Here is a 22,433-nt window from a genome sequence, read left to right as displayed (position 1 = left end):
GAGAGCAAGAGGGCGAGAGAGTGAGAGGGCGAGCGCGAGAGAGCGGGAGCGCGTGGGAGAGCGAGCGCGCGGGAGAGCGAGCGAGCGCGCGAGAGCGAGGGAGAGAGCGAGCGCGAGGGAGAGCGAGGGAGAGAGCGAGCGCGAGGGAGAGCGAGGGAGAGAGCGAGCGCGAGGGAGAGAGCGAGAGAGCGAGCGGGAGAGAGCGAGTGCGGGAGAGAGCGAGAGAACGAGTGGGAGAGAGTGAGAGAGCTAGCGCGGGAGAGAGCGAGAGCGAGAGAGCGAGCGAGCGCGGGAGAGAGCGAGCGCGAGAGCGAGAGAGCGAGCGAGCGCGGGAGAGAGCGAGCGAGCGCGGGAGAGAGCGAGCGAGCGCGGGAGAGAGCGAGCGCGGGAGAGAGCGAGCGCGGGAGAGAGCGAGCACGAGAGCGAGAGAGCGAGCGCGGGAGAGAGCGAGAGAGCGAGCGCGAGAGAGAGAGAGAGAGAGAGAGAGAGAGAGAGAGAGAGAGAGAGAGAGAGAGAGAGAGAGAGAGAGAGAGAGAGAGAGAGAGAGAGAGAGAGAGAGAGAGAGAGAGAGAGAGAGAGAGAGAGAGAGAGAGAGAGAGAGAGAGAGAGAGAGAGAGAGAGAGAGAGAGAGAGAGAGAGAGAGAGAGAGAGAGAGAGAGAGAGAGAGAGAGAGAGAGAGAGAGAGAGAGAGAGAGAGAGAGAGAGAGAGAGAGAGAGAGAGAGAGAGAGAGAGAGAGAGAGAGAGAGAGAGAGAGAGCGCGCGAGAGAGAGAGAGAGAGAGAGAGCGAGAGAGAGAGAGAGAGAGAGAGAGAGAGAGAGAGAGAGAGAGCGTCAGAGAGAGAGAGAGAGAGAGAGAGAGAGAGAGAGCGAGCGCGAGAGAGAGAGAGAGAGAGAGAGAGAGAGAGAGAGAGAGAGAGAGAGAGAGAGAGAGAGAGAGAGAGAGAGAGAGCGAGCGCGAGAGAGAGAGAGAGAGAGCGAGCGCGCGAGAGAGAGAGAGAGCGAGCGCGCGAGAAGAGAGAGCGAGCGCGTGAGAGAGCTAGAGAGCGAGCGCGCGAGAGAGCGAGAGAGCTAAAGAGCGAGCGCGTGAGAGAGCGAGAGAGCGAGCGAGCGACAGACAGACAGACAGACAGACAGACAGACAGACAGACAGACAGACAGATACAAGCCGGTAAGCGCCGAGCATGGAAACTATAAGATATAGACCAAAATGGATGTCATATAGCAGATAGGGAATCACCTTAAGATTATGCATATCAAATCTCATCCAGTTCCATCTGCTGGTAACTACTCGGTATCCATTTGAATGAAAAGTACCGAAAATGCGGTTTGAAATCGCAAATCCCCAAAGTTCGAGGGGGTGCTGTGGGTGAACAAAGATATATCTTGAAAATCCGGCTCGATCGTTTGTGCACAATGTATTCCAGATGATTAGTGTGAATTTTCATGACCATCTGACCACAACTCCAGGAGGCGTAGCATTTGGCGTGAAGACACCTCCAGCTCTCCCATATTATCGATTTTTGCACTAATTGACCTTTGACCCCTGACCTCAGCGAAATCGGACAATATTTCCTGAGGCAAAGTTTTAGTACTCTTTGAATACCATCAACCTGTAATGTTTCATTCGTGTCGAAGCACTCACCTGGTCGCTCGGGGGCCTTCAATTTTCACCAATTTTCGCGCATACCCTAATTGTAGGGGGCGCTGCGGGTAAAATATTCCATATATCACAAAAACCGGAATATATTTGATAGAGCATCACCTGTAGATCATTCGTGCCAAATTTCATAACCCTACGTGAGAATGGCTTTCGGAATTGATTTCGCGTGAACGGTACCGATTTTGATGGTTTTTCGGTTGTTGCTGGGGAACCAAAGCCACCCTTGCAACCATCACAATTTCCAAAGCACTCGGTCATAATATGTACCAACCACCCGAGTTTTGTCGAAATCGGCCCACGTTTACTACCAATTATGCTGATGACAAACGAACAAACATCTAAACAAACATCCAAACAAACAGACAGAATTACTGACAATAAGGGTCACCTGTTTCGGCGACCCAATATATGTATGCATGGGCTGGATGGAGAGTGCTGGACTGTATTGGGAGGGCATAAAGAAAGGGAAGGATAAAGAGAGAGGAGTTGGGGTCAGGGAGTTGCAGAGTGAATATGTTATGTTTTATGAGTAACACACACACACACACTAGTGATGGCTGATGTCTGCAATTTTTCCGGGAATCGGCAGGTTGGAGTCAGTGTGATTACCAACTACAGGACGCACTAAATGTAACCAAAAAAATCTTGAGTAGCTTTCACTGAAAAATAAACATTGTAATTATATACACGTTTCAGGAAGATGTTCGCAAAGATTAGCCTTTATAAACAGCTGCGTGTGATGGGTGGAAAAAACAACAATTTGTCTTGGTAATTTAGAAAACACGTTAACACAGCAAATGGCTCAAAGATCGAGTGATATTTCAAAACAACTCGCTCGGGACGGCGGAGCACGATCCACTCGCTCGGGACGGCGGAGCACGATCCACTCGCTCGGGATGGCGGAGCACGATCCACTCGCTCGGGACGGCGGAGCACGATCCACTTGCTCGGGACGGCGGAGCACGATCCACTCGCTCGGGACGGCGGAGCACGATCCACTCGCTCGGGACGGCGGAGCACGATCCACTCGCTCGGGACGGCGGAGCACGATCCACTCGCTCGGGACGGCGGAGCACGATCCACTCGCTCGGGACGGCGGAGCACGATCCACTCGCTCGGGACGGCGGAGCACGATCCACTCGATCGGGACAACGGAGCACGATCCACTCGCTCGGGACGGCGGAGCACGATCCACTCGCTCAGGACGGCGGAGCACGATCCACTCGCTCGGGACAACGGAGCACGTACCACTCTCTCGGGACGACGGAGCAAGTACCACTCTCTCGGGACGACGGAGCACGGGACCACTCTCTCGGGATGACGGAGCATGGGACCACTCTCTCGGGATGACGGAGCACGGGACCACTCTCTCGGGATGACGGAGCACGGGACCACTCTCTCGGGATGACGGAGCAAGTACCACTCTCTCGGGATGACGGAGCACAAACCACTAGCGCTCAGGATGAAGAAGCACAAACCACTTGCTCTGAATGACGTGGCACGGCAAAAGGTTCCTCAGTGAGTGAACAATTCACTCAGAATGATGTATCGCGGTACTGCTATCGACTCTTGGGTGCTCGGCAAGTGGATTAAGCACTCCAGCAAGCAGTCCAATTAAATGGTTGATGAGGAATGGCTGGCCAGGCTGTGGCTGCATACCACATAGGATCCATTTAATTTTAAAGCTGGCCTTCACCGCACACACAGCAGTTAAATAAATAAATTGAATTTGTTCATATCATGACTTTACCTTGAAAAAAGTTGATGTTCAAAGTACAACAACCCTGGAGACATCTCAACGTTTTATCGCCCATGAAATAAACGTTGTAGTAATCCGCCACTTTGCATCCTCGTCTGTGCACGCGTCCCATGGTACATTGTTCACGTTCCGCACCAACGTTACTTTAAAACATCCGTTTTTCAACATTTGCTTCGATTCCATGGAGAGCACCTTGCGAAACCTGTGAAAATATAGACACAGATCTGGCAGATTCTCTGGATAAGCGGTTCATCTGGGGAACAGGGTGTGAGGTCCAGCAGTGAATGCGTTAAATCATGTAGCTCAACGAAGCTTGTTAATTTTGCCACGTTTCGAAATTTTTTTGTTCACTCAATGTAATTCTCCAAAGAGTAGAAAAAGATAAGTTTAATGCTTTGGAAATTTCACATTTTCTTGTGTATGTGTGGAGGAGGGAACATCGCCTTACTTAAAGTCAATTAGTATATCGGCTTCGTTGTAACACTCAATATTTCTTTAAATTATGAGATTTCACTCCAGATTTCGACATTTATTCCTTCCGGACGATATCCGATCCTTAAAGCAGAAATAACATTTCGATGATATACTTTAACTTGTCCGTGACAGTAGATTGTGGAAAATTGCATTATATAATGGATGAAATGGCTCCATGTTCTTAATTTGAAAACTATAGCATTTACAAAAGCGATGTATACAGCGATTCGTAGCAATGACGAACAGGCAATTCAATAATATGAGTGAGGGAAGTGAAAAAAAAAAAACTTTATCGTTAAGAAATTGTTGCGGCCTGTTCCAAGTCAACGCATGGTTGAGCAGGCCAAAAAACATGGCGGCTTCAGACCCCGGCGAGGTTACCCAGGGAACACCTTAAGACCTCAAAGAGCGAGGTGGCTGAGGATGCCCCGACAAAGAATATAATTAAATAAGGCCGTTAATTATCTTCAAAAGGGTTAAAAAAAAAACAAGAGCAAGTCTGGAGACGGTGATGGTTCACGAGCAATGTACACAGTTCACCTTTTTCATTTTTTGACCTTCGAGGGGATGCCACGGGCAAACTGGCGGGAATCGGGAAAAACGTAAATGATGAAAGTTGTAGTACTCGAAGAGTACTACTTGCATACCAACTTTCATTCGAAACAGTTGAAAACCCTAGGAGCTTGATGCCCAATTTATTGATTTTTTTGACATTTTCTAAGTTCGTGACCTTGGGATGAAAATTAAAAATCGAGCTCCGTGGGGCTATGCAGGTGCCATTGGGCTAACCAAATACCGAAACCCCTGCCAGATTCGACAAACCCCCTCGGAGAAGATGTAACTTGAAACCAGCTACCCCCAAAAACACATGTTTTTTGGGCGTGGCTCCGCCCATAATGGGCGCAGCATGCCCATTCTTAGGAAAACACAACTAGATCATGATATAAACCTCCCACCCAAATTTTATCAAGATCGGATCAAAACCCACGGAGCTATGCTCGGGACAGACAGACAGACAGACAGACAGACAGACAGACAGACAGACAGACAGACATACATATCCATAACGAATATAGTGGTCACTTGCTGACTCGTGAACCAATTAACCCAAACACACAAATTTCACTCTTGCACTTCCTTGGCATTACCTTACGATGCATGCAAAGTTTCAGGCTGCTAGGTTTTATGGTTTTTGAGTTATGGAGGGCACGCACGCACGCACGCACGCACACACACACACACACACACACACACACACACACACACACACACACACACACACACACACACACACACACACACACACACACACACACACACACACACACACACACACACACACACACACACACACGATGAATATGACATTTATTTGTGTAGAATATTGTCCTTCAGGTACACATTAGGGATTATTAAATACTCGTATAAAAGCCGGTCAAAAATGATGGGTTGGATGTTTTTTTTTTTATTCGAAACATTCAGACTGGAAGATATGATGTTTTGCAGCAAGAAAAACCGTTATTTTAAAACACGACACGTACAAATGTTACTTTATTTTCTTTATCATCTGGGACCTTTCGTTGCGACGGTACAGCCTCGTAAGTGTGCCTAAGCCTGAAGACTTGGCCTCATGTCAGGTGTGCTGATATCTTCTTTATAAATAAGACATGGCACATTTGTAAATGCACACTCGTTTTACTCTGCACACGTTGCACATCACGTGCAGCGAATTTCACCTCCCCTCACCTTGTATTTATTATATTTTTTAAATGCTTCTGTACAACGTCATTGAGGTCCAGTTGCAAGTCACCGTCTCCATTTCCAAAAGAAGAGATGTAATTACTCCTTCATTGAAGATGCTTTACGAGTTTTTTTATCCTGAAACAAATAGACTGCAGTGAACACAGTTGTGTTAAATATAATGGTCTTTGAAATCCTTCTTTTATCATCCTTTTGAAGGGGGACAGACATCACACAATCAAATACACAAACAAATACACAAACACACATTGTGTTTAATGTGCTACATTTCTGATAACGTTACCCTTCTGCCTCCTGTCGTATGTTGGTTTCACCCTTAAAACATCACCAAGAGCACATCAGTGTCTATTTATTTTCTGCCGTGACGTCCTCTCGGTTACCGGTGCACTTGCTGTGGTGCCCTGAGGTCGACATGCAACACCGAGCACTTAGAAGGGATAGAACAGAGACAACAACCATAGCTTGGAAACCATTGCAATGCATGATTAACCTAATGGTCTCCACCTGCACTGAAGTTCCTTGTAAGGGAACTTGTACTTTCAGGTTCCAAATGACTTGTATTTGGTAATCTTGAGCTCTTCCATTCTTCATTCCCCATTTTCTTATCCTTTCTGAAAGACAATCAGAACTCCTATGCAAGAATGGCTCAACATGACCACGTCCCAAAGAGTCTTCTCGACGATGCTGACCTGCTCGCCTCCTTGGCTGCTGATGCAATTGACTTTGCATTCGCTCAAGGCATCCTCGTGAGAACAGGCAACGTTTCACCCAACCCACAGGTCTGGTGAAAGGGATCCCAGGGAGTTAAAAGGGGACTATGTGCACTATGTGTTAAGTTAAGTACTATGTGCACTCAACTTTTTCTTGAGGTGATGATGATGCTTAAGATGCCGTCTTAAAGTTGCTTCAATTGACAACTAAAAGTGACAACTATGTCACTGTATGCTACAATTATGTTTTGTTTAATTTTACTTTTAACCTGACAAATAATGTATGTATGTATGTATGTATGTATGTATGTATGTATGTATGTATGTATGTGTATTATCATGTATGATGCTCATTAACGTGATATTCCTCAGCACCAGGATCTTTTGGCCGAGGAAACAGGCGATCGGTTTCTAACCCGTTGTGTTCAATTATTTTACAACCTTACTGATCCCCAAGGTCACCCAAATGGGCCAAAATTGACGGCACATTAAGGGAAGCAGTTGGATTGAACACATTTCTTACTTTTTAAAAGGTTTATCTATGATGAATATGGGGGAAAAGGTGGATGAGACGAGCAGTTCAGAACAAACCATGTGAATCAACAGACACAAAGAAGGACTAGGGAACATGCAAACTTATATATGAGGAAATAAATAAAAATAAATAAAACCGAACCCACACTCAGCGCCACAGATCACACTTCTACAAACATTAAAATTGCAAGCGAGGACTTTCATTTGACTATGTGTGGAGGTGACGCTTTGGTGTCGGACTGTGTCCGGTGGGGATCGGGGGAGTGCTCGTCACACTCCACATGTTTTGGTCGCCGATCCAATCAAGTGCCTCCTGGTTAAATGGTTTGCATGAGCAGGAACAATTGTCAGGGTAGAAGACGGGTGGTTGCTCTGTGCGGATTATGCAGTTTTACCGTGTGAGACATAATTTGCGGCAATACTCACCATAACAGTCAGGAGCTGGGTCTGATGTATAAACAACGAATGTGGTCATCATTGGTTAGATATTTATCGGGATGCCATCCTGATGAGGGCAAATAAGCCCGAAATCCAGTTCGGCGTCTCCATTTGATGATAAACGGATGTTGACCATATAATCTTTGTCTGTTTGACAGAGTCTCCCGGCTGAGGCCTCTGTGTTGGAGGTGACACTTTTATGTAGGACTGTGTTCAAACGGGATGGGGGAAGTGCTCGTCACACTCGACATGTTTCGATCTACAGTACATATATATTTATATATGTAATATATACATCATATATATATATATATTTTTTTATTTGTATATATGTATTTTTTTATTTGTGTATACAGTGCTCCCTCGCTATATCGCGGTTCACTTTTCGTGGCTTCACTACATCGCGGGTTTTTTTTCTAAGGCTTCTAAGTCTTCTGAACCTGAATCCAAGCGCTCAAGGAAGACTCTAACCATCGTCGAAAAGGTGAAACTTCTCGAAATGCTTAAGGAAGGGAGAACGTACATGGATGTAGGGCGCCATTTTGGCCTCAATGAATCTACGGTACGTTATATTAAGAAGGATGAGAAGAATACAAGATCGACGGCAGCTGTTTCTTTCAATAAAACTGCCAAGAGGGTTGTAACGTCGCGGAATAAGGTTGATGGTTAGGATGGAATCGGCATTGTCTCTCTGGATTAGTGATTGCAGAAAAAAATAATATCGCGCTGGATCGCAACACAATCCGCACAAAGGCGAAGTCTCTGTATGATACGTACACTCAACTTGCTCAAGATCGCGGCGCCGACGAACACGAAGATGAGATGGACATGAAAAAAGATGAAGAAAATGTGTTTAAATAAATTTAAATAATAAATAAATATGTGGTTTCTAATTCGCGGATTTTTACCGATCGTGGGAGGGTCTGGAATGCATTAACCGCGATGGGTGAGGGAACACCGTATCTATATTTACATATTGTTCTGGATCCGGGGTGGCGGGATTCTCACCAGACTCTCGGCGCCACCCTCACCACCGCCGTCTCCGGGGTTTATAACGTCGGCCGGCTCGGCACAGGCCTTGGGTCACGCGTCTTCAATCGCGATACCAATATAATCCTGGACCTTACCAGTTGGGGAAATAGAACCCCGGTTAAGGCCCTGTCACACCTTGACGATTTAGCCAGCATATGCTGACATATGAAAAATTTGTCTAAAACGCTGGCACATGTCGATTATGTTATGGGTAAGTTTTGTATACGTTAAGAGCACGCTGGCATATGTCGTAGTATGCTGGCATACGTCGTAGTACGCCGAGCTCGTCGACAAATTTTAACATGCTCGAAATTTTTTGACGTATGCCAGCGTATGACTCACACGTTCCACATACGCTGGCATAAGTTGTAGGTACGTTACGCGATCGTTGACACACGTCGACACACGTTACTTGTAAGTTACTCATAAGTCGAAACACGTCGAGGTAATGTTTAGCATACCCGAATCTTATTTCTAACCTATGAGTAACGTGTTGTAGTCACGTTACACGATCGTTGACACACGTCGACACATGTTACTTGTAAGTTACTCATAAGTCGAAACACGTCGAGCTAATGTTTAGCGTACCTGAAACTTATTTCTAACCTATGAGTAACGTGCCTTGAACCTATGTGTAAGGTATCTCCAACGCACATTGACGTATGTAGACGTATTTGACGTCTTCCAGACGACCACAGAACTTACTGAACGTGTTTCTAACTTACAGCTACCGTATAATGGCGTATTGGCAGCGTTTAGGAGGATTGATATATAAAAATGGGCTTCACAGGAGGAACCCTTCAGTGTTCCAGACTCCGTGGTGAGTACATGTCCATGCCATCCGAGAGATCCGGCAAGGCTGAAACGACAATACCTACCTGTCCTCCAACATCAACATGACCTCAATCGATTTGACAATTTACCAGTTGCGTGCCAATAGAGTCAGAAGAAGAAGAGCTGAATGGAGGAGAAGGAACTGGGTGAGACCATGGATCGGGAGGCGACGGAAGTTTGGCATGTATGACCAGCTCATGGTGGAACTCCGTAACGAGGACCAAGCATCCTTCACCAACTTCCTGCGTATGCCCCCAGCGATGTTCGACGAGCTGCTAGCCAGAGTGGGTCCAAGGATAACCAAGCAGTACACCTTCTACAGGGATCCGCTTGAGCCTGGCATGAGGCTGGCACTGACTTTGTGTCACCTTGCCTCTGGAAACAAGTATGCCTCGATGAAGTTCGGATGGAGGGTCCCTCATAACACCCAGTCCCTCGTGGTTAGACAAGTCTGTCAAGCCATTATTGACGAATACATGGATGAGGTGCTGGTTTGTCCAAGTACTCCTGATGGTTGGCACGCCATAGCTGACAAGTTCTTCCAAAGATGGAACTTTCCCCATACATGTGGCGCACTTGACGGGAAGCACGTGGCCTGCCGCTGTCCTCCAAAGAGTGGGTCCCAATACTGCAACTATAAAGGATTCTACTCCATTGTTCTGATGGCGCTTGTGGGTGCTGAATACAAAATCATTTGGGCAGATGTCGGCGGTACTGGCTCAGCATCAGATGCGCAGATATTCAATGACTGTGAGCTGAAGGAATACGCTGAAGACGGTACCCTTGGTTTCCCTGACCCTGAACCTCTTCCAAACGACAACCAGGACGTACCTTACTTCTTCATCGGTGACGATGCCTTGGCCTTACGACCAATCATGATGAAGCCATACAGCCTCCGGGGTCTGATGAATGAGCAACGCATCTTCAACTACAGGCTTAGCCGAGCAAGGAGGGTAGTAGAAAATGCATTCGGCATCCTGGCTAACAGATTCCAGGTTCTGCTAAGTACCATGCAGCATCACCCCATCCACTGTCAAGCTCATTGTCAAAGCATGCTTGATCCTGCACAACCTCATGAGGACCAGGTAATTCATGTTTACATAGCATATATTATACAGTATACAATGCAATTTAACGTTTTGCCTATGCTTCTAAAAATTATATGATTTACCTTAAATGTTATATGTATCATTATATTACTTTTTATTGTACAGCGCATTAGAATATATGTTTTTATTATAGGTGCGCTTTAGAAGTAAATAAAATAAAATTCAAATTCCAGGTACCCAGGACTACAGAACCAGCAGCTTGACCGGGCAGAGAATGAGAAACGCGACCTTGTTCCAAGAGCATGGCGAGAGGGACATCACTTGGAGGATACACAGACAGCTACTGGCCACAACACTGCCTCCAAGGACGGAAAGAAACAGAGGAATCTCCTCAAGCACTGGGTTAACTCCCCAGCTGGCATAGTTCCGTGGCAAGATAGGATGATTTAGATATTTGTATTACTGCATTGTTCAGGCAAAAAAGGACCTCAGAGACAGTAACATTCCTAGCCTGGTGTCGGCGTAGTGTTTAGGGTAGCGGCTTGGGATCCAAAAGGTCCTGAGTTCAAGCCCCGTTATCCGCTTGAATTAATACACACCAGGAGGTTGACTCAGCTTGTCATCCTTCCGAGGTCGGTGAAGTGAGTACCAGTGTACTGGGCCCGGTGTATGCCCCGGTTAAAATAGGTGTATCATATCCCTGTGTCATAAGAGGCGACCAGGGTTGCGTCAGGAAGGGCATCCGGCGTAAAACCTGTGCCAAATCATTATGCGGATCATAACGGATGATCCGCTGTGGCGACCCCTAACGGGAGCAGCCGAAAGAAGAAGAAGAAGAAGAAGAAGACAGTAACATTCCTCTTGAAATGAACATCATTTCATTGATTTACAAAGGATAAAGACATAAGGGATAAGGCCATAATTTATTGGCTGCTCTTAGAGCACTCTTATTCTGGACATTTCCATGTTTGTCTGTCCACGAAACTTTGGTCAAGCCTAGGGGCGAAACCACTCAACCGATTCCAATGAAATTTGGTCGGTAGGACCAATATTTCTGGGAATCATGTGCTTTCGAATATGGGACCTAGCAACGACATAGCAACGGCCCTTTAAAGTGGTCAAAAAATCAAAAAAAAAATCGAAAAATCGAAGCTTAGAGTTCTGTGCGCAATCTATCTAGCTCCCTTCATGGCAATTTGCAGCCCTAACAAAAAAGATTTGTAGGAGGAGATAGATTTTGGGCGAGTACATGTCGAACATTTCAGAAATGGTTACTTGCGAATATCTCGAGAGAAAGAGTCTGATTTTCATGAAACTTGGGTGAAATGTGTACAATGTGGCTTGCATGTACACAAAAATGAATGGTTGCTATGCACACCTCCGTTGCTGAGCAACAGCTAAAATACTTTATTGTACATAGTACACTTATTGTGGACTGCACCAAAAAATCAATACCTCCGAAACTGGACCTCCGAGGGACCTGTTTTTTTATGTGCCCAAAGAGAATGTCTTACAGCATCATATAAAACAAGGACAAATGTGTCCAAGCGCAGCATCCTAAGGGTTTTATCGTCTAAAAAAAACAACAAAAAAACAACAACTTCCAATATTTCGTCACGTGCCTTGATTAAGCCAATAACGAGACCCGTCATAGTGTATTTACGTATTTACGAAATAAATAATGTATTTACGAAATTACAATACATTACATGGAATAATCTTTAAATAGTAACATGAACTTTTCGAAACTTTAAAGCAAATGTCCGAATATATTTAAAAGTTCATGATAGATGCTCTCAAAAGGCACCCTCAATGCGAGGATGTGTACAAGTGTTTTGTATTGAAGGAGATATGGATCGCGTATATAAAAGAGCAGAGTCCTAATATAAGGGTTTTGGCTTCAGAAGAAGAAGAAGAAGAAGAAGAAGAAGAAGAAGAAGAAGAAGAAGAAGAAGAAGAAGAAGAAGAAGAACGACGACGAGCTCTCTTTTTAGAGCAGTGTTAGCTACGCGAGACGCTGCTAAAAATAAAATCTGTAGCGAATAGATAAATGGAATTACCAGGGCTGCCATTTGTTAGAGTCTCCTTGGAAACATGCCTGAAATTTCACAAGGCGGGTTTCTGGGTGCAAACTAAGAGGGCTGTGATAATCATATTTATTGTGCTAAATTGATTGATAGCATGTACATGAATATCGGCTAGTCGCGTCGGCCAGCTTTCTATCTCGAGTGAGCAGCCATGTCGCCTACCGGCTTGTTATTGTTAATTATTGTTTATGAATTAAATATTAAAAAAATAACAACAAACATCAAGAGTTTGCTCAGCTTTTATTCAGTGCTCTGAAAAATGATGGAACATGATAACACTGGTCAAACGTATATAAAAAATGCCACAAACATGGCCAAAACAATGTCTCTGCAAATGTAGAGAAGTACACAACCAAGCTGTCACTGTACGTAGTTGTTCTTCTCTGGTGGTGGAGGTGTCTTCAGCTCCCCACACGGGGTGCTTGCAGCAATAGGATCGCTGGACAGGTTGAGCATTCCTGAGAGTCCAGAGATGTTGAACATACTCTGACTGCTAGTGTCAAAGGCGCTTGGGCACTGGTTCAGTACTTGCTCATCCGAGCCTATAGCAGCTGATGCAGAGGCGGAGGTTGGCTGGAACCCATGTTGAGGGGGAGGAGGCATCATCGGCTGGCACTGTAGCTGCTGCACATTAGGGTCCACATACACAGTTGTCTGTGAGCCCCAGGCTGACGCAGCCGGTGCCTTGTGTCTCGATATGTGGCGAGGTGGCTGGTACGTAGCTGGTGCCATACTTGTTTGCATGGAAGCAGGAGCAGGGACGGTGTCGACTATGGGAGGTTCTTCCTCATCACTCTCATAATCTAAGAGCTCACTGAGGATTGGGGTGAAGTGTGACCTTGCCATCCGGAACTTGCGTTTGGACATGCTGAGCAGGCTGTCACACATGTAGTTGGCGAAGGCTACGGTGGCTGTGATGGGCTGAGGCTGCGCGAGAACTTTGAGGAGCTCCCCAGACTCGTGCACCCTCTTCTGGAGTGACTGCAGCAACTGGTCATCATCGTGGCCACGCTTCCCCTTGCCCTGTGCAGATGAATAGGGGACAGGGGAGGGCGTGCTGTCGTCACCAACCATGAGCTCTGCACAGGCAGCCTCGGCATCCTCGAGGTCCCCACTGTGTGCTGCAATGGTTTCCTTTATCTGCAATTATGACAATTGATTAGTAAATTACAAAGCAAAAATAAGAAGCAAATTCATTGATTTGTAGTAATCAATGAATAATTTGCTTAGAGATCTGTAGTACAGTAAAACTAATATAAATAAATATTAGTATTGATATTAATGTGTTTATACTTACACTATTGACGGGCTCAGCACAATGGCGGACCATAGTCTTGAGGAAGCTGAAGTTTGCCTTCACCCACTGCTCCCTCTCTGTCATTTCGGGGGCGCCGTCACCGCTCTTGTTCTTGTCGAGACGGGTGTGGGTGTCTCGCAGGAACTTGAACCACCCTTGAAGGTGCTCGACAGACTTCCCCATGGCTTTGCCTTGATCGTCCCAGAGCTTTGCCTTCTTGTCCACCCTCCGGTAGTCCGTCTTCTTCATGTCCCAGATGGTGGCGTTCTCGCGAAGGAAATCGCACATGAGCTGCTCCTCTTGGAAATCAAGACAAAACTGTGTCTTCTTAGCCCTCTTCTTCGCAAGGGTTGGCTGAGAGGATGCGGAGGCCACGCACGCAGCTATCGATGCCACCGACGATGCCCGAGAGGCGTTTGAGCCAGCATCCTCTCCGTCAGAGGGTGAGCGTGGTGGGGCGGGTTTTGGTGATGATGGATCCTCCTTGCATCCACGTCCACGGCCACGGCCAGAAGACTTCTTCGCAGCATTCTTTGAAGTTTTCTTCGGCATGACGATGATGTGGACACTTCGATGTCGAGCTTGGTTACGATTAAAATCGTCGAGCGCCAGCATCCATTTTAAATAGTGGAGCGGCAGCGATTTAAATCGTTGAGCGGCAGCCTATGCATAGCCTACGACACGTGATCGTCGACCATACGCTGCCGCACGGTATGCATACGTTAGGCTATCGTTGGGCATACGTTGTGAACGCCGACAACACGCTAAGCATTCGTTGGTATAAGTTATCGAAACGTTCTGTGTAAGTTACTAATACATTATGCATTTGTCCAACTCGTTATGAATATGCCAAAAACTGGAAAAAACCATCAATAGTTAAGCAAAGAAAAACCTTAAAAAAAAAAACATGGAGTCTGGAACACTGACGGTTCCTCCTGTGAAGCCCATTTTTTATATACCAATTCCCCTAAACACTGCCAATACGCCATTATACGGTAGCTGTAAGTTAGAAACACGTTCAGTAAGTTCTGTGGTCATCCGGAAGACGTCAATCAAATACGTCTACATACATCAATGTGCGTTGGAGAAACGTTACACATAGGTTCAAAGCACGTTACTCATAGGTTAGAAATAAGTTTCGGGTACACTAAACATTACCTCGACGTGTTTCGACTTATGAGTAACTTACAAGTAACCTGTGTCGACGTGTATCAACGATCGCGTAACGTGCCTACAACTTATGGCCAGCGTATGCAGAACGTGTGTGTCATACGCTGGCATACATCGAAAAATTTTCAACATGCTGAAAATTTGTCGACGTACTCGGCGTACTACGACGTATGCCAGCATGCTTCAGCGTGCTCTTAACGTATACAAAGCTTACCCATAACGTATTCGACGTGTGCCAGCGTATTCGGCAAATTTTTCATACGTCGGCATACGCTGGCTAAAACGTCAAGGTGTGACAACGGCTTGACACTTCGATGTCTAGTGTGGTTATGATTTGAATCGTCGAGCCGCAGCCTTTTAATAGGCTACGCCACGTGATCGTCGGCGATACACTGCCGCACGCTATGCATAAGGCCTAAGTCACATTTGCCACGGCGGCCGTGCGGTCTCCAAAATCTACGGCCACTAGCAATTATACGGCGGCCGCAGTATTTCCACGGTCACACAATGTAGCAGTCACATATGTTTTTATTTTTCGGGGAGCCGCACGGCGTATTTAGAAATTGTGGAGACCGAAAATGTGGTGGTGCCGTACGGTCTTTGATTTGATGTCGCACGGTGACCTTAGGACGTCCCTGCAGCTGACATAGAATTTTCAAGGCAGACGCAAGGTAGCCTCAAGGTGCCCGCAAGGCGACCGCAGGGGGGCCCTAAGGCGAACGTGTGGCCAGACGGACGGTAACGAGTGGGTATACAAGCCGGTAGGCGGACATGGGTAGTCGACTACCCAATAGAACCTGACGCGATGGGCCCGTTCGATGGGGAATGACCTGAGGATAAAGCACAAGGAAATTCATGATTCTAGCTTCAAGGGTTAATGCTGCAGACTGTTTTTTTGTTAAAATACCCACACATTTAGAGGTTTTTCGGTCGTTGCTAGGCAACGGAGGGGTCCATAGCAACGGTTCTTTCTCGCACATAACTAGGACATACCATGAACCTACCATACCAGTTTAATTTATATCTGACTCAAAGTCTCTGAGATATAACGAACTTCGTTTTTTTATTGTTTTCGACCAGGGTTCATTCAAAGTCTGTCTTCTCCGACAGTTTTCATAGGATCCGGCTGGAAATTTTTGGCAATATGGCTGAATGTACTACCCACAGTCGCTCGTGGCCCGATTTTTGATTTTCGAAAAAATAAATTTTTTAATGATTTTTCTAAAGTTTCCAAGTCCCGTTGCTAGGCAACGGTGGTGTCCAGAGCAACGGTTCTCATTTGCACACAACTAGGTCATGGTATGAACCTACCAACCAAGTTTCATCGAAATCGCCATTATATTAACTGAAATCGCCATTTTAAAAACTGATAATAAGGGTAGAACAAATCTCCAAAAAATTAAAAAAAAAAAAAATTTTCGACTAGATCGACTACTCAATATACCACTTCTTTTTTACTGAAATAAAAATATAACAGTTCGGAATATACCAGTACGTGGTGCCCCCAGAATCCGAATTGGATTCATCCAGGAGGCTGTTCGGATTGCAAAAAGTTCGATTCCCAAACTATTTTCCCAATAAGAAATAATGGAGTGAATTAATCTGTTCCTGGACCCCAAGAAAACCAACTTTCAAGACACTTTCAACTGAAATTCCCCATGTTTAAGGTAAAATAAGATGAGTAAATGACCTTCGGTGGCGGTGTATTGTATCTAAACTGGTACAATCACCACATCCAAAGGTCCACACAGGCTCGAGCTCCGGCCTGTGTTCCGATCGCTCGCGCACTCTGCGAGCGCTGCCCCCAGGGCAGCTCATCAAGCATGATGCCCCCAGAACCACAATCACTTTCATCAAACTCATCAGGCTGAGGTAATCATGGATATTTCAAATTACAACCGGTTTTTCTGTGAAATTAAATCCTTGCCCGACAGTCCGTCACACCACGTGATCGGATTGCTTTTTTGTTATTAATTAAAACACAAGAGGAGTAAAAAAACAAACATCACAAATCAAGGTGAAAACACGAGGTAAAGTAGCGATCCCCTCTCTATGGGGAAATCGAGGCAGCGGCTCGTTCGGCGTACAAGAGTTATGGGGATAAGGATGTTGGACCTGCAGGTGATGCTGCGGCGGATGAACTGGAAGCACCCTGAACTCTGTAAGGCGGTATTAAAATTCCTGAAGGAATGTGGGAGACCCATTTAAAATGTATCTGCCTTTGAAGGGCTATGGCTGTAGGCGAGTTTGATCAGATTCTGGTGCGCGGCGTGGATAGAGCCTCCTGGCTCTGACAGCGCCATTAAACCCTCAACCAAAAAAAAAAAAAGTCGCGATCGACACACGAGAGATGCTTTCAGGAGGACTTCTACCGACGAACTGAATGAACAAAGCGCGAAGATGCGGCTCGAACAGGTGGGGGAGACGCACGTGAACAAACATGAATGCTTCGTTGTGTTCGGTTTTTACCACTCAGCCTGAATTGGCTAAGGGGTATTGTCGTCATAGGCGTTGTCGGGCGAGCGTCTGTCAACTTTTGGTTTCCGTCAATTTCGAGGAGAACGCCTTGTCTGATTAAATCCATTTTTGCAGGGTGTGTTGGGGTTGAGTACAGAAAGGTTCCTTTTGAAAATGGGCAAGCTGCGATTTTCAATATGGCCACCATGGCAGCCATCTTGAAATTGGTTTCCGTCGATTTCGAGGAAAACGCCTTGTCCGATTAAATCCATTTTTGCAGGGTCTGTTGGGGTTGAGTAGAGAAAGGTTCCTTTCGAAAATGGGCACGCTGCGATTTGCAATATGGCCACCATGGCAGCCATCTTGAAATTGGTTTCCGTCGATTTCGAGGAAAACGCCTTGTCCGATTAAATCCATTTTTGCAGGGTGTGTTGGGGCTGGGTAGAGGAAGGTTCCTTTCGATAATCAGTGTGATGCGATATCCAATATGGCGGTTAGAGCAGCCATCTTGAATTTGGTTTCCGGACAATAACTTGAGAACGGCTTCACACATTGATTTTATTCCAGCGAGGTATAATGAGATTGAGTAGAGGAAGGTTCCTTTCCAAAATGGGCATACTGCGATTTTCAATATGGCCACCATCTTGAAATTGGTTTGCGTCAAGGGGCTGAGGAGTTACGCCCGCTTTCCAGTGCTATTTTTTTAAAATGTATTCGGTTTTTAGGGCAAAATTCATTTTTCATTGATAAGATACTATGGCAGCCGCACGAATAACACTGAACAACAAAAATTTTTTACTGGAGATGTGTAAAGTGATTTAGACTAATTTGGGTACGCTGATTTCAAAAATCATAACCGTTTTGCTGTATCACGTCAGGATTTTCAGTAACAGAAATATTCCCATTGCCTAGAAGTCAGGATTTCAATGAAATTTACAAAAATTCATTTATTCATTTATTTCATCATGAATGCTTCAAAATTATAGAAATTACAGAAAAACTCCACTAGAATGTAATTAAAAATGCTTTAGGCATTTGGCTTTGTGTTTGTGCTGCTCTGTGTCAGTTTCACGATGCAGGAACCAGCAGAAATCGCCCATCATGTTCGGGTTGTGCCGCCCTTGGTAACGCGTCTCCATGAGTGAAATCTCTTGGTGGAATCGCTCGCCGTGCTCGTCCGAGACTGCTCCCAAGTTGTCAGGGAAGAAGTTCAGGTGCTGGTGTAGGAAATGGATTTTCAGGGACATCCTGGAGCCAAGTTTCCTGAAGGACTCCAGCAGCTGCTGCACTATTTCTTCATAGTTGTCCGCGCGCTCGTTCCCCAAGAAGTTGTCCGTCACAGCTTTGAAGCTCCTCCACGCTGCCAGCTCTTTGGGGTTTAGATTTGTCGGAAAAGTTTCGTCCTTCATAATCTGTCGGATTTGCGGTCCAACAAAGACACCAGCCTTGATCTTGGCCTCCGCCAAGGTGTTGCCAAACTTTTCCTTGAGATAAAAACCCACGCCCATTCAGATCCATTGCCCGTACAAAACTTTTCATCAAGCCGAGCTTTATGTGGAGTGGTGGAAGGAAAACCTTGGCTGGGTCGACAATGGCGACATGCTTCACGTTGTGTCGACCAGGTACATGCTCTTTTCGCTCTTCCCAATCTTTCTTCGTCCAGTGATTCTTGTCGTCTCTGCTATCCCAGAGACAAAGGAAGCACATGTATTTCGTGTAGCCTGACTGCAGCCCTAACAACAGCGCCACCACTTTCAAGTCTCCGCAGATGTGCCAGTTGAAGTCATTGTACTTGATGGAATCAAGCAGCTGCCGCATAGTCTCATAGGTCTCTGTCATGCCGAACGCGTGAGCCAGTGGGACTGATGGTTTCTCGTTGCCATTGTGGAGCAAAACAGCCTTCAAGCTGTTCTTCCCCGAGTCGATGAAGAGGCGCCAGTCTGCAGGATCGTGATCACACCCAAGTTCTTTCAACAGACCGTTGATGTCACTGCAGAATGTCATCGTGTCTTCCATCTCAAAGAACTCAGCCATGTCTCTGTGACGTGCTCTGAACAAGGATATCTTGGTGTTAGGTTCAAGTAGATTCCACTGCTGCAGCCTTGATCCAAGCAGCTCTGCCTTCGCCTTTGACAGCGAGAGATCTCTTACAAGATCATTTAAGTCTCCCTGGTTCAGAAGGTGTGATTCTTGAGTGTCGGGTTCAAAAGGTTCATCATCACCATCCTCTTCACCACTGCTTACAGCTATGTTCTGATCAGCTGGAGGTGTTGGAACGCGGTTCTCGTCATCATGAGGCACAGGTTTACGAGCAGAGACGCAGTCAGCGTACTTGATGTGACCTTTATTCTTCTTGTTGAAGCCGGCGATGCTTGTGCAGCAGAAATAACAATCATCATGATGATTCTGCGGCTCACGCCATATCATGGGCACGCCATATCACGCCATATCAAATGGCATGCTCGCGCGCTTGCCCACCAACCACTGAGTCAAGGTTGTGTGACAGCTTGTGCAGCAGATGTGTGGTGCCCAGCTCTGTTCTTGGTCCCCCACCTTACACCCGAAGTAGTGAAAGTAGGCGGCCTTCATTTTCACTGCTGTAGATATACTTCGCTGTTGATCTTTTTGGTATACCGACCACAGACATAACAGAAGTTGTCAGGATGATTGGTACAGGAACGCCTACTCATCTTTATCTGAAAGAAAGAAATATAACACAAGTTAACAACAATTGCACGAAATAGACATGTTAAAGACATATGTAAATTTCATTGAAATCCTGACTTCTAGGCAATGGGAATATTTCTGTTCCTGAAAATCCTGACGTGATACAGCAAAACGGTTATGATTTTTGAAATCAGCGTACCCAAATTAGTCTTAATCACTTTACACATCTCCAGTAAAAAAAATTTTGAAATTTGTTGTTCAGTGTAACGCAAGTCCACCGTACGCCCTACGTACGGTCGATGTGGAACACAACTACGTCACAACTATGGCATGTCGAATTGCTACGGACAACGTAGAAATGAAAAAAGTTATAACTCCGCGTTATAATTCCACGGCGACCCCTACGGCCTGTAAAAGATAGCCAAACGGCGTTGGGCCACCCTGAGGCCACCACAGAAACTCTGTGGCCGCCGCACGTTTCTGTCAATTCAGAGGGCATACGGCCGCCGTATCCTCGCCGTAGAGCAAATGTGACTTAGGCCTAAGTTAGACTATCGTTGGGCATCGGTTGTGAACAGCGACAACACGCTCAGCATTCGTTGATATAAGTTATCTACATGTTATCGAAACGTTCTGTGTACGTTACTAATATGTTATGCATACGTCCAAAACTGGAAAAAAACATCCATAGTTCAGCGTACGCCAGCGTTTTACATACATTTTGATACCTTGCCATACGCTGGCTAAAACGTCAAGGTGTGACAGCGGCTTTACAGACTGGTTTTGTCAGATGCCGAGCGTTTTCTGCCAGTCTGTAACCATTTTGGTTTTATATGCCAATCGAACGGATCGTTCCTCGACGCAACACGAAATAATCCATAGCGGCAACTTCATACGAACCAACCAGATTTATTGGGGAACCTCGGGGAACACAACACAAGCAAAATATTCACGACAATGTTATTAACAATCTAGAACCCGTTCTTAACTAGGGAACTACGGGTTTCGAGGGGGTCCCTACCGAGATATGCCTTAAACAACATGCAGACAAGACAGACATACAACATGCAGACAAGACAGAGTACTTGGTGATGTTTCATGGACGAGAGGAAAGTGTCAAAAGCAATAATGTCGCTTGTAACAAGCCGATGTCCACGGATTCGAGCCCAAGCTCGAACACGCCGCATGGCAAGATGGCGCTCGCCTTCCTTTTTCGCACCGCACGTGGTCTCCGCGCGCTCTGACCCCACGTAAGGTCGATGGCACAAGACCGCCAGATCGACGATGGGTCCCAGCTGGTTTATCTCAAGGTCCAGCATAAAAGTCCAGGCCTGGCCTGTTCACCAGACAAGGCCAAATCGGGGTGCCGGGCTCCGGCAGGCTGGGTCCATGGGATTCCAAGACGTCGTCGAGCCGTGGGGTGAGTAGGGACAGTCAAAGGCTCCGTCGTTAGACACACGTTGAACCTGTCGACCACTTCCTCTCGAAACCGACTCCAGACTCACACAGCAGCCAGGTCCTCTCCCTGCCGATCGCACCACTCGCTTTCCTTTTTCCTCTCAGCACTCGTGGCCTCAAAACCGACTGCCGTTTTTGTACTTCTCCCAAAACTGAACCACTCCAAGAGGTCTCCGTTCGCTGCCGAGGGCAGACAGACCTCCTGCAGTCCTTTCCCTGCTTTTCCTTCGGCCCTGGCTCGCTTCTCCAGGCCACAGAAGGCAGTCCCGGCGCGCCCAGGTCCAGTTTCTCTCCCGGCAGAATCACCACTGTCTCTTCTTCGTTCGCTCGCTTCGAAGCCACTGGCTCCTCCCCCTTTACGGAGCCGACAAACTCCTCCCCCCAGCTCCACCTCCCTCTCCAGGCCACCTCCCCTCAGCCGACTGGGCGGGCCTATCATCCGGAGAGGGGAAGAAAGAAGAGGGAGCTCTCGATCTGCCACCACCGCACAAACAATAAAAAGCCTCTTATATCTCCCGACACACATGAAACATCCATTTTACTGAACAGCCTAGCCAAACATGCATTTACTGGGAGATCTGAGCTAATCCTATATTTAGTAGCCTACTAAGGGCCATTTCCGTAACAATCTGCATATATATATATATATATATATATATATATATATATATATATATATATATATATATATATATATTTTTAAGTTTTTGTTTGTTTGTTTGTCTGCACGCGCTAATCTTCTGAACGGTGAAAGGTAGGAGGAGACCTCTGAAACAAAAAAATTGTCGGGACGGGCCTCGGGAAGGTTATAGGCGATGTGGCGAAGCCCCTCGGCCGGGGGGCGGGGGGGATTTTAGGGGGTAGTTTATATTTAATGTTTTTTTTTGGCCGCGGCCACCTCTGAAACAAAAAATGTCGGGACGGGCCCCAGGAAGGTTATAGGCTCGGTAGCAAGGCCCCTCGGCCCGGAGGGGGGGGGGGGTTAGACGGTTGTTCATATTTAATGGGATTTTACGGCCATGGCCAACGTGGAGGAAACCTCTGAA

At 46.3% G+C, this 22,433-nt stretch overlaps 2 protein-coding genes and 1 pseudogene across 2 annotated transcripts in view; 2 read left to right on the top strand and 1 right to left on the bottom strand.

Annotated features, from left to right (window-relative positions):
* Positions 1-9,864: 9,864 nt before the first annotated feature.
* LOC147012105 (uncharacterized) lies at positions 9,865-10,739 on the top strand (annotated as a pseudogene).
* A 1,916-nt stretch (positions 10,740-12,655) lies between these two features.
* LOC147012104 (uncharacterized) lies at positions 12,656-14,286 on the bottom strand. Its single transcript, XM_085857451.1, has 2 exons — positions 13,636-14,286; positions 12,656-13,478 (listed from the first exon to the last, which is right to left on the bottom strand). Exons 1-2 carry the CDS (start codon positions 14,248-14,250, stop codon positions 12,699-12,701), a joined length of 1,395 nt encoding a protein of 464 aa, XP_085713577.1. The 5' UTR covers positions 14,251-14,286; the 3' UTR covers positions 12,656-12,698.
* Positions 14,287-16,972: 2,686 nt separating this feature from the next.
* LOC147012103 (glutathione synthetase-like) overlaps positions 16,973-22,433 on the top strand; it is a 12,811-nt gene continuing 7,350 nt past the window's right edge. The window contains exon 1 of the mRNA XM_085856368.1: positions 16,973-17,220. Within this exon, the coding sequence (XP_085712494.1) occupies positions 17,206-17,220 (15 nt within the window). The 5' untranslated portion in view covers positions 16,973-17,205. The remainder of the gene's footprint in view (positions 17,221-22,433) is intronic.

Source organism: Eptatretus burgeri, chromosome 15 (genome assembly GCF_056783735.1).
Source record: "Eptatretus burgeri isolate ZD-2024b chromosome 15, Ebu_testis_v1, whole genome shotgun sequence".
Classification (NCBI taxonomy): domain Eukaryota; kingdom Metazoa; phylum Chordata; class Myxini; order Myxiniformes; family Myxinidae; genus Eptatretus; species Eptatretus burgeri.
This window is presented reverse-complemented; position numbering and strand designations above follow the sequence as displayed.

What these genes read in the sequence shown, in the direction of transcription:
- LOC147012104 (XM_085857451.1), bottom strand. Translation starts at nt 14,250, where the DNA reads ATGCTGGCGCTCGACGATTTTAATCGTAACCAAGCTCGACATCGAAGT. An exon ending in GTGCTGAGCCCGTCAATAGT is followed by an intron (nt 13,479 to 13,635) that starts GTAAGTATAAAC and finishes TCATAATTGCAG; the next exon opens with ATAAAGGAAACCATTGCAGC.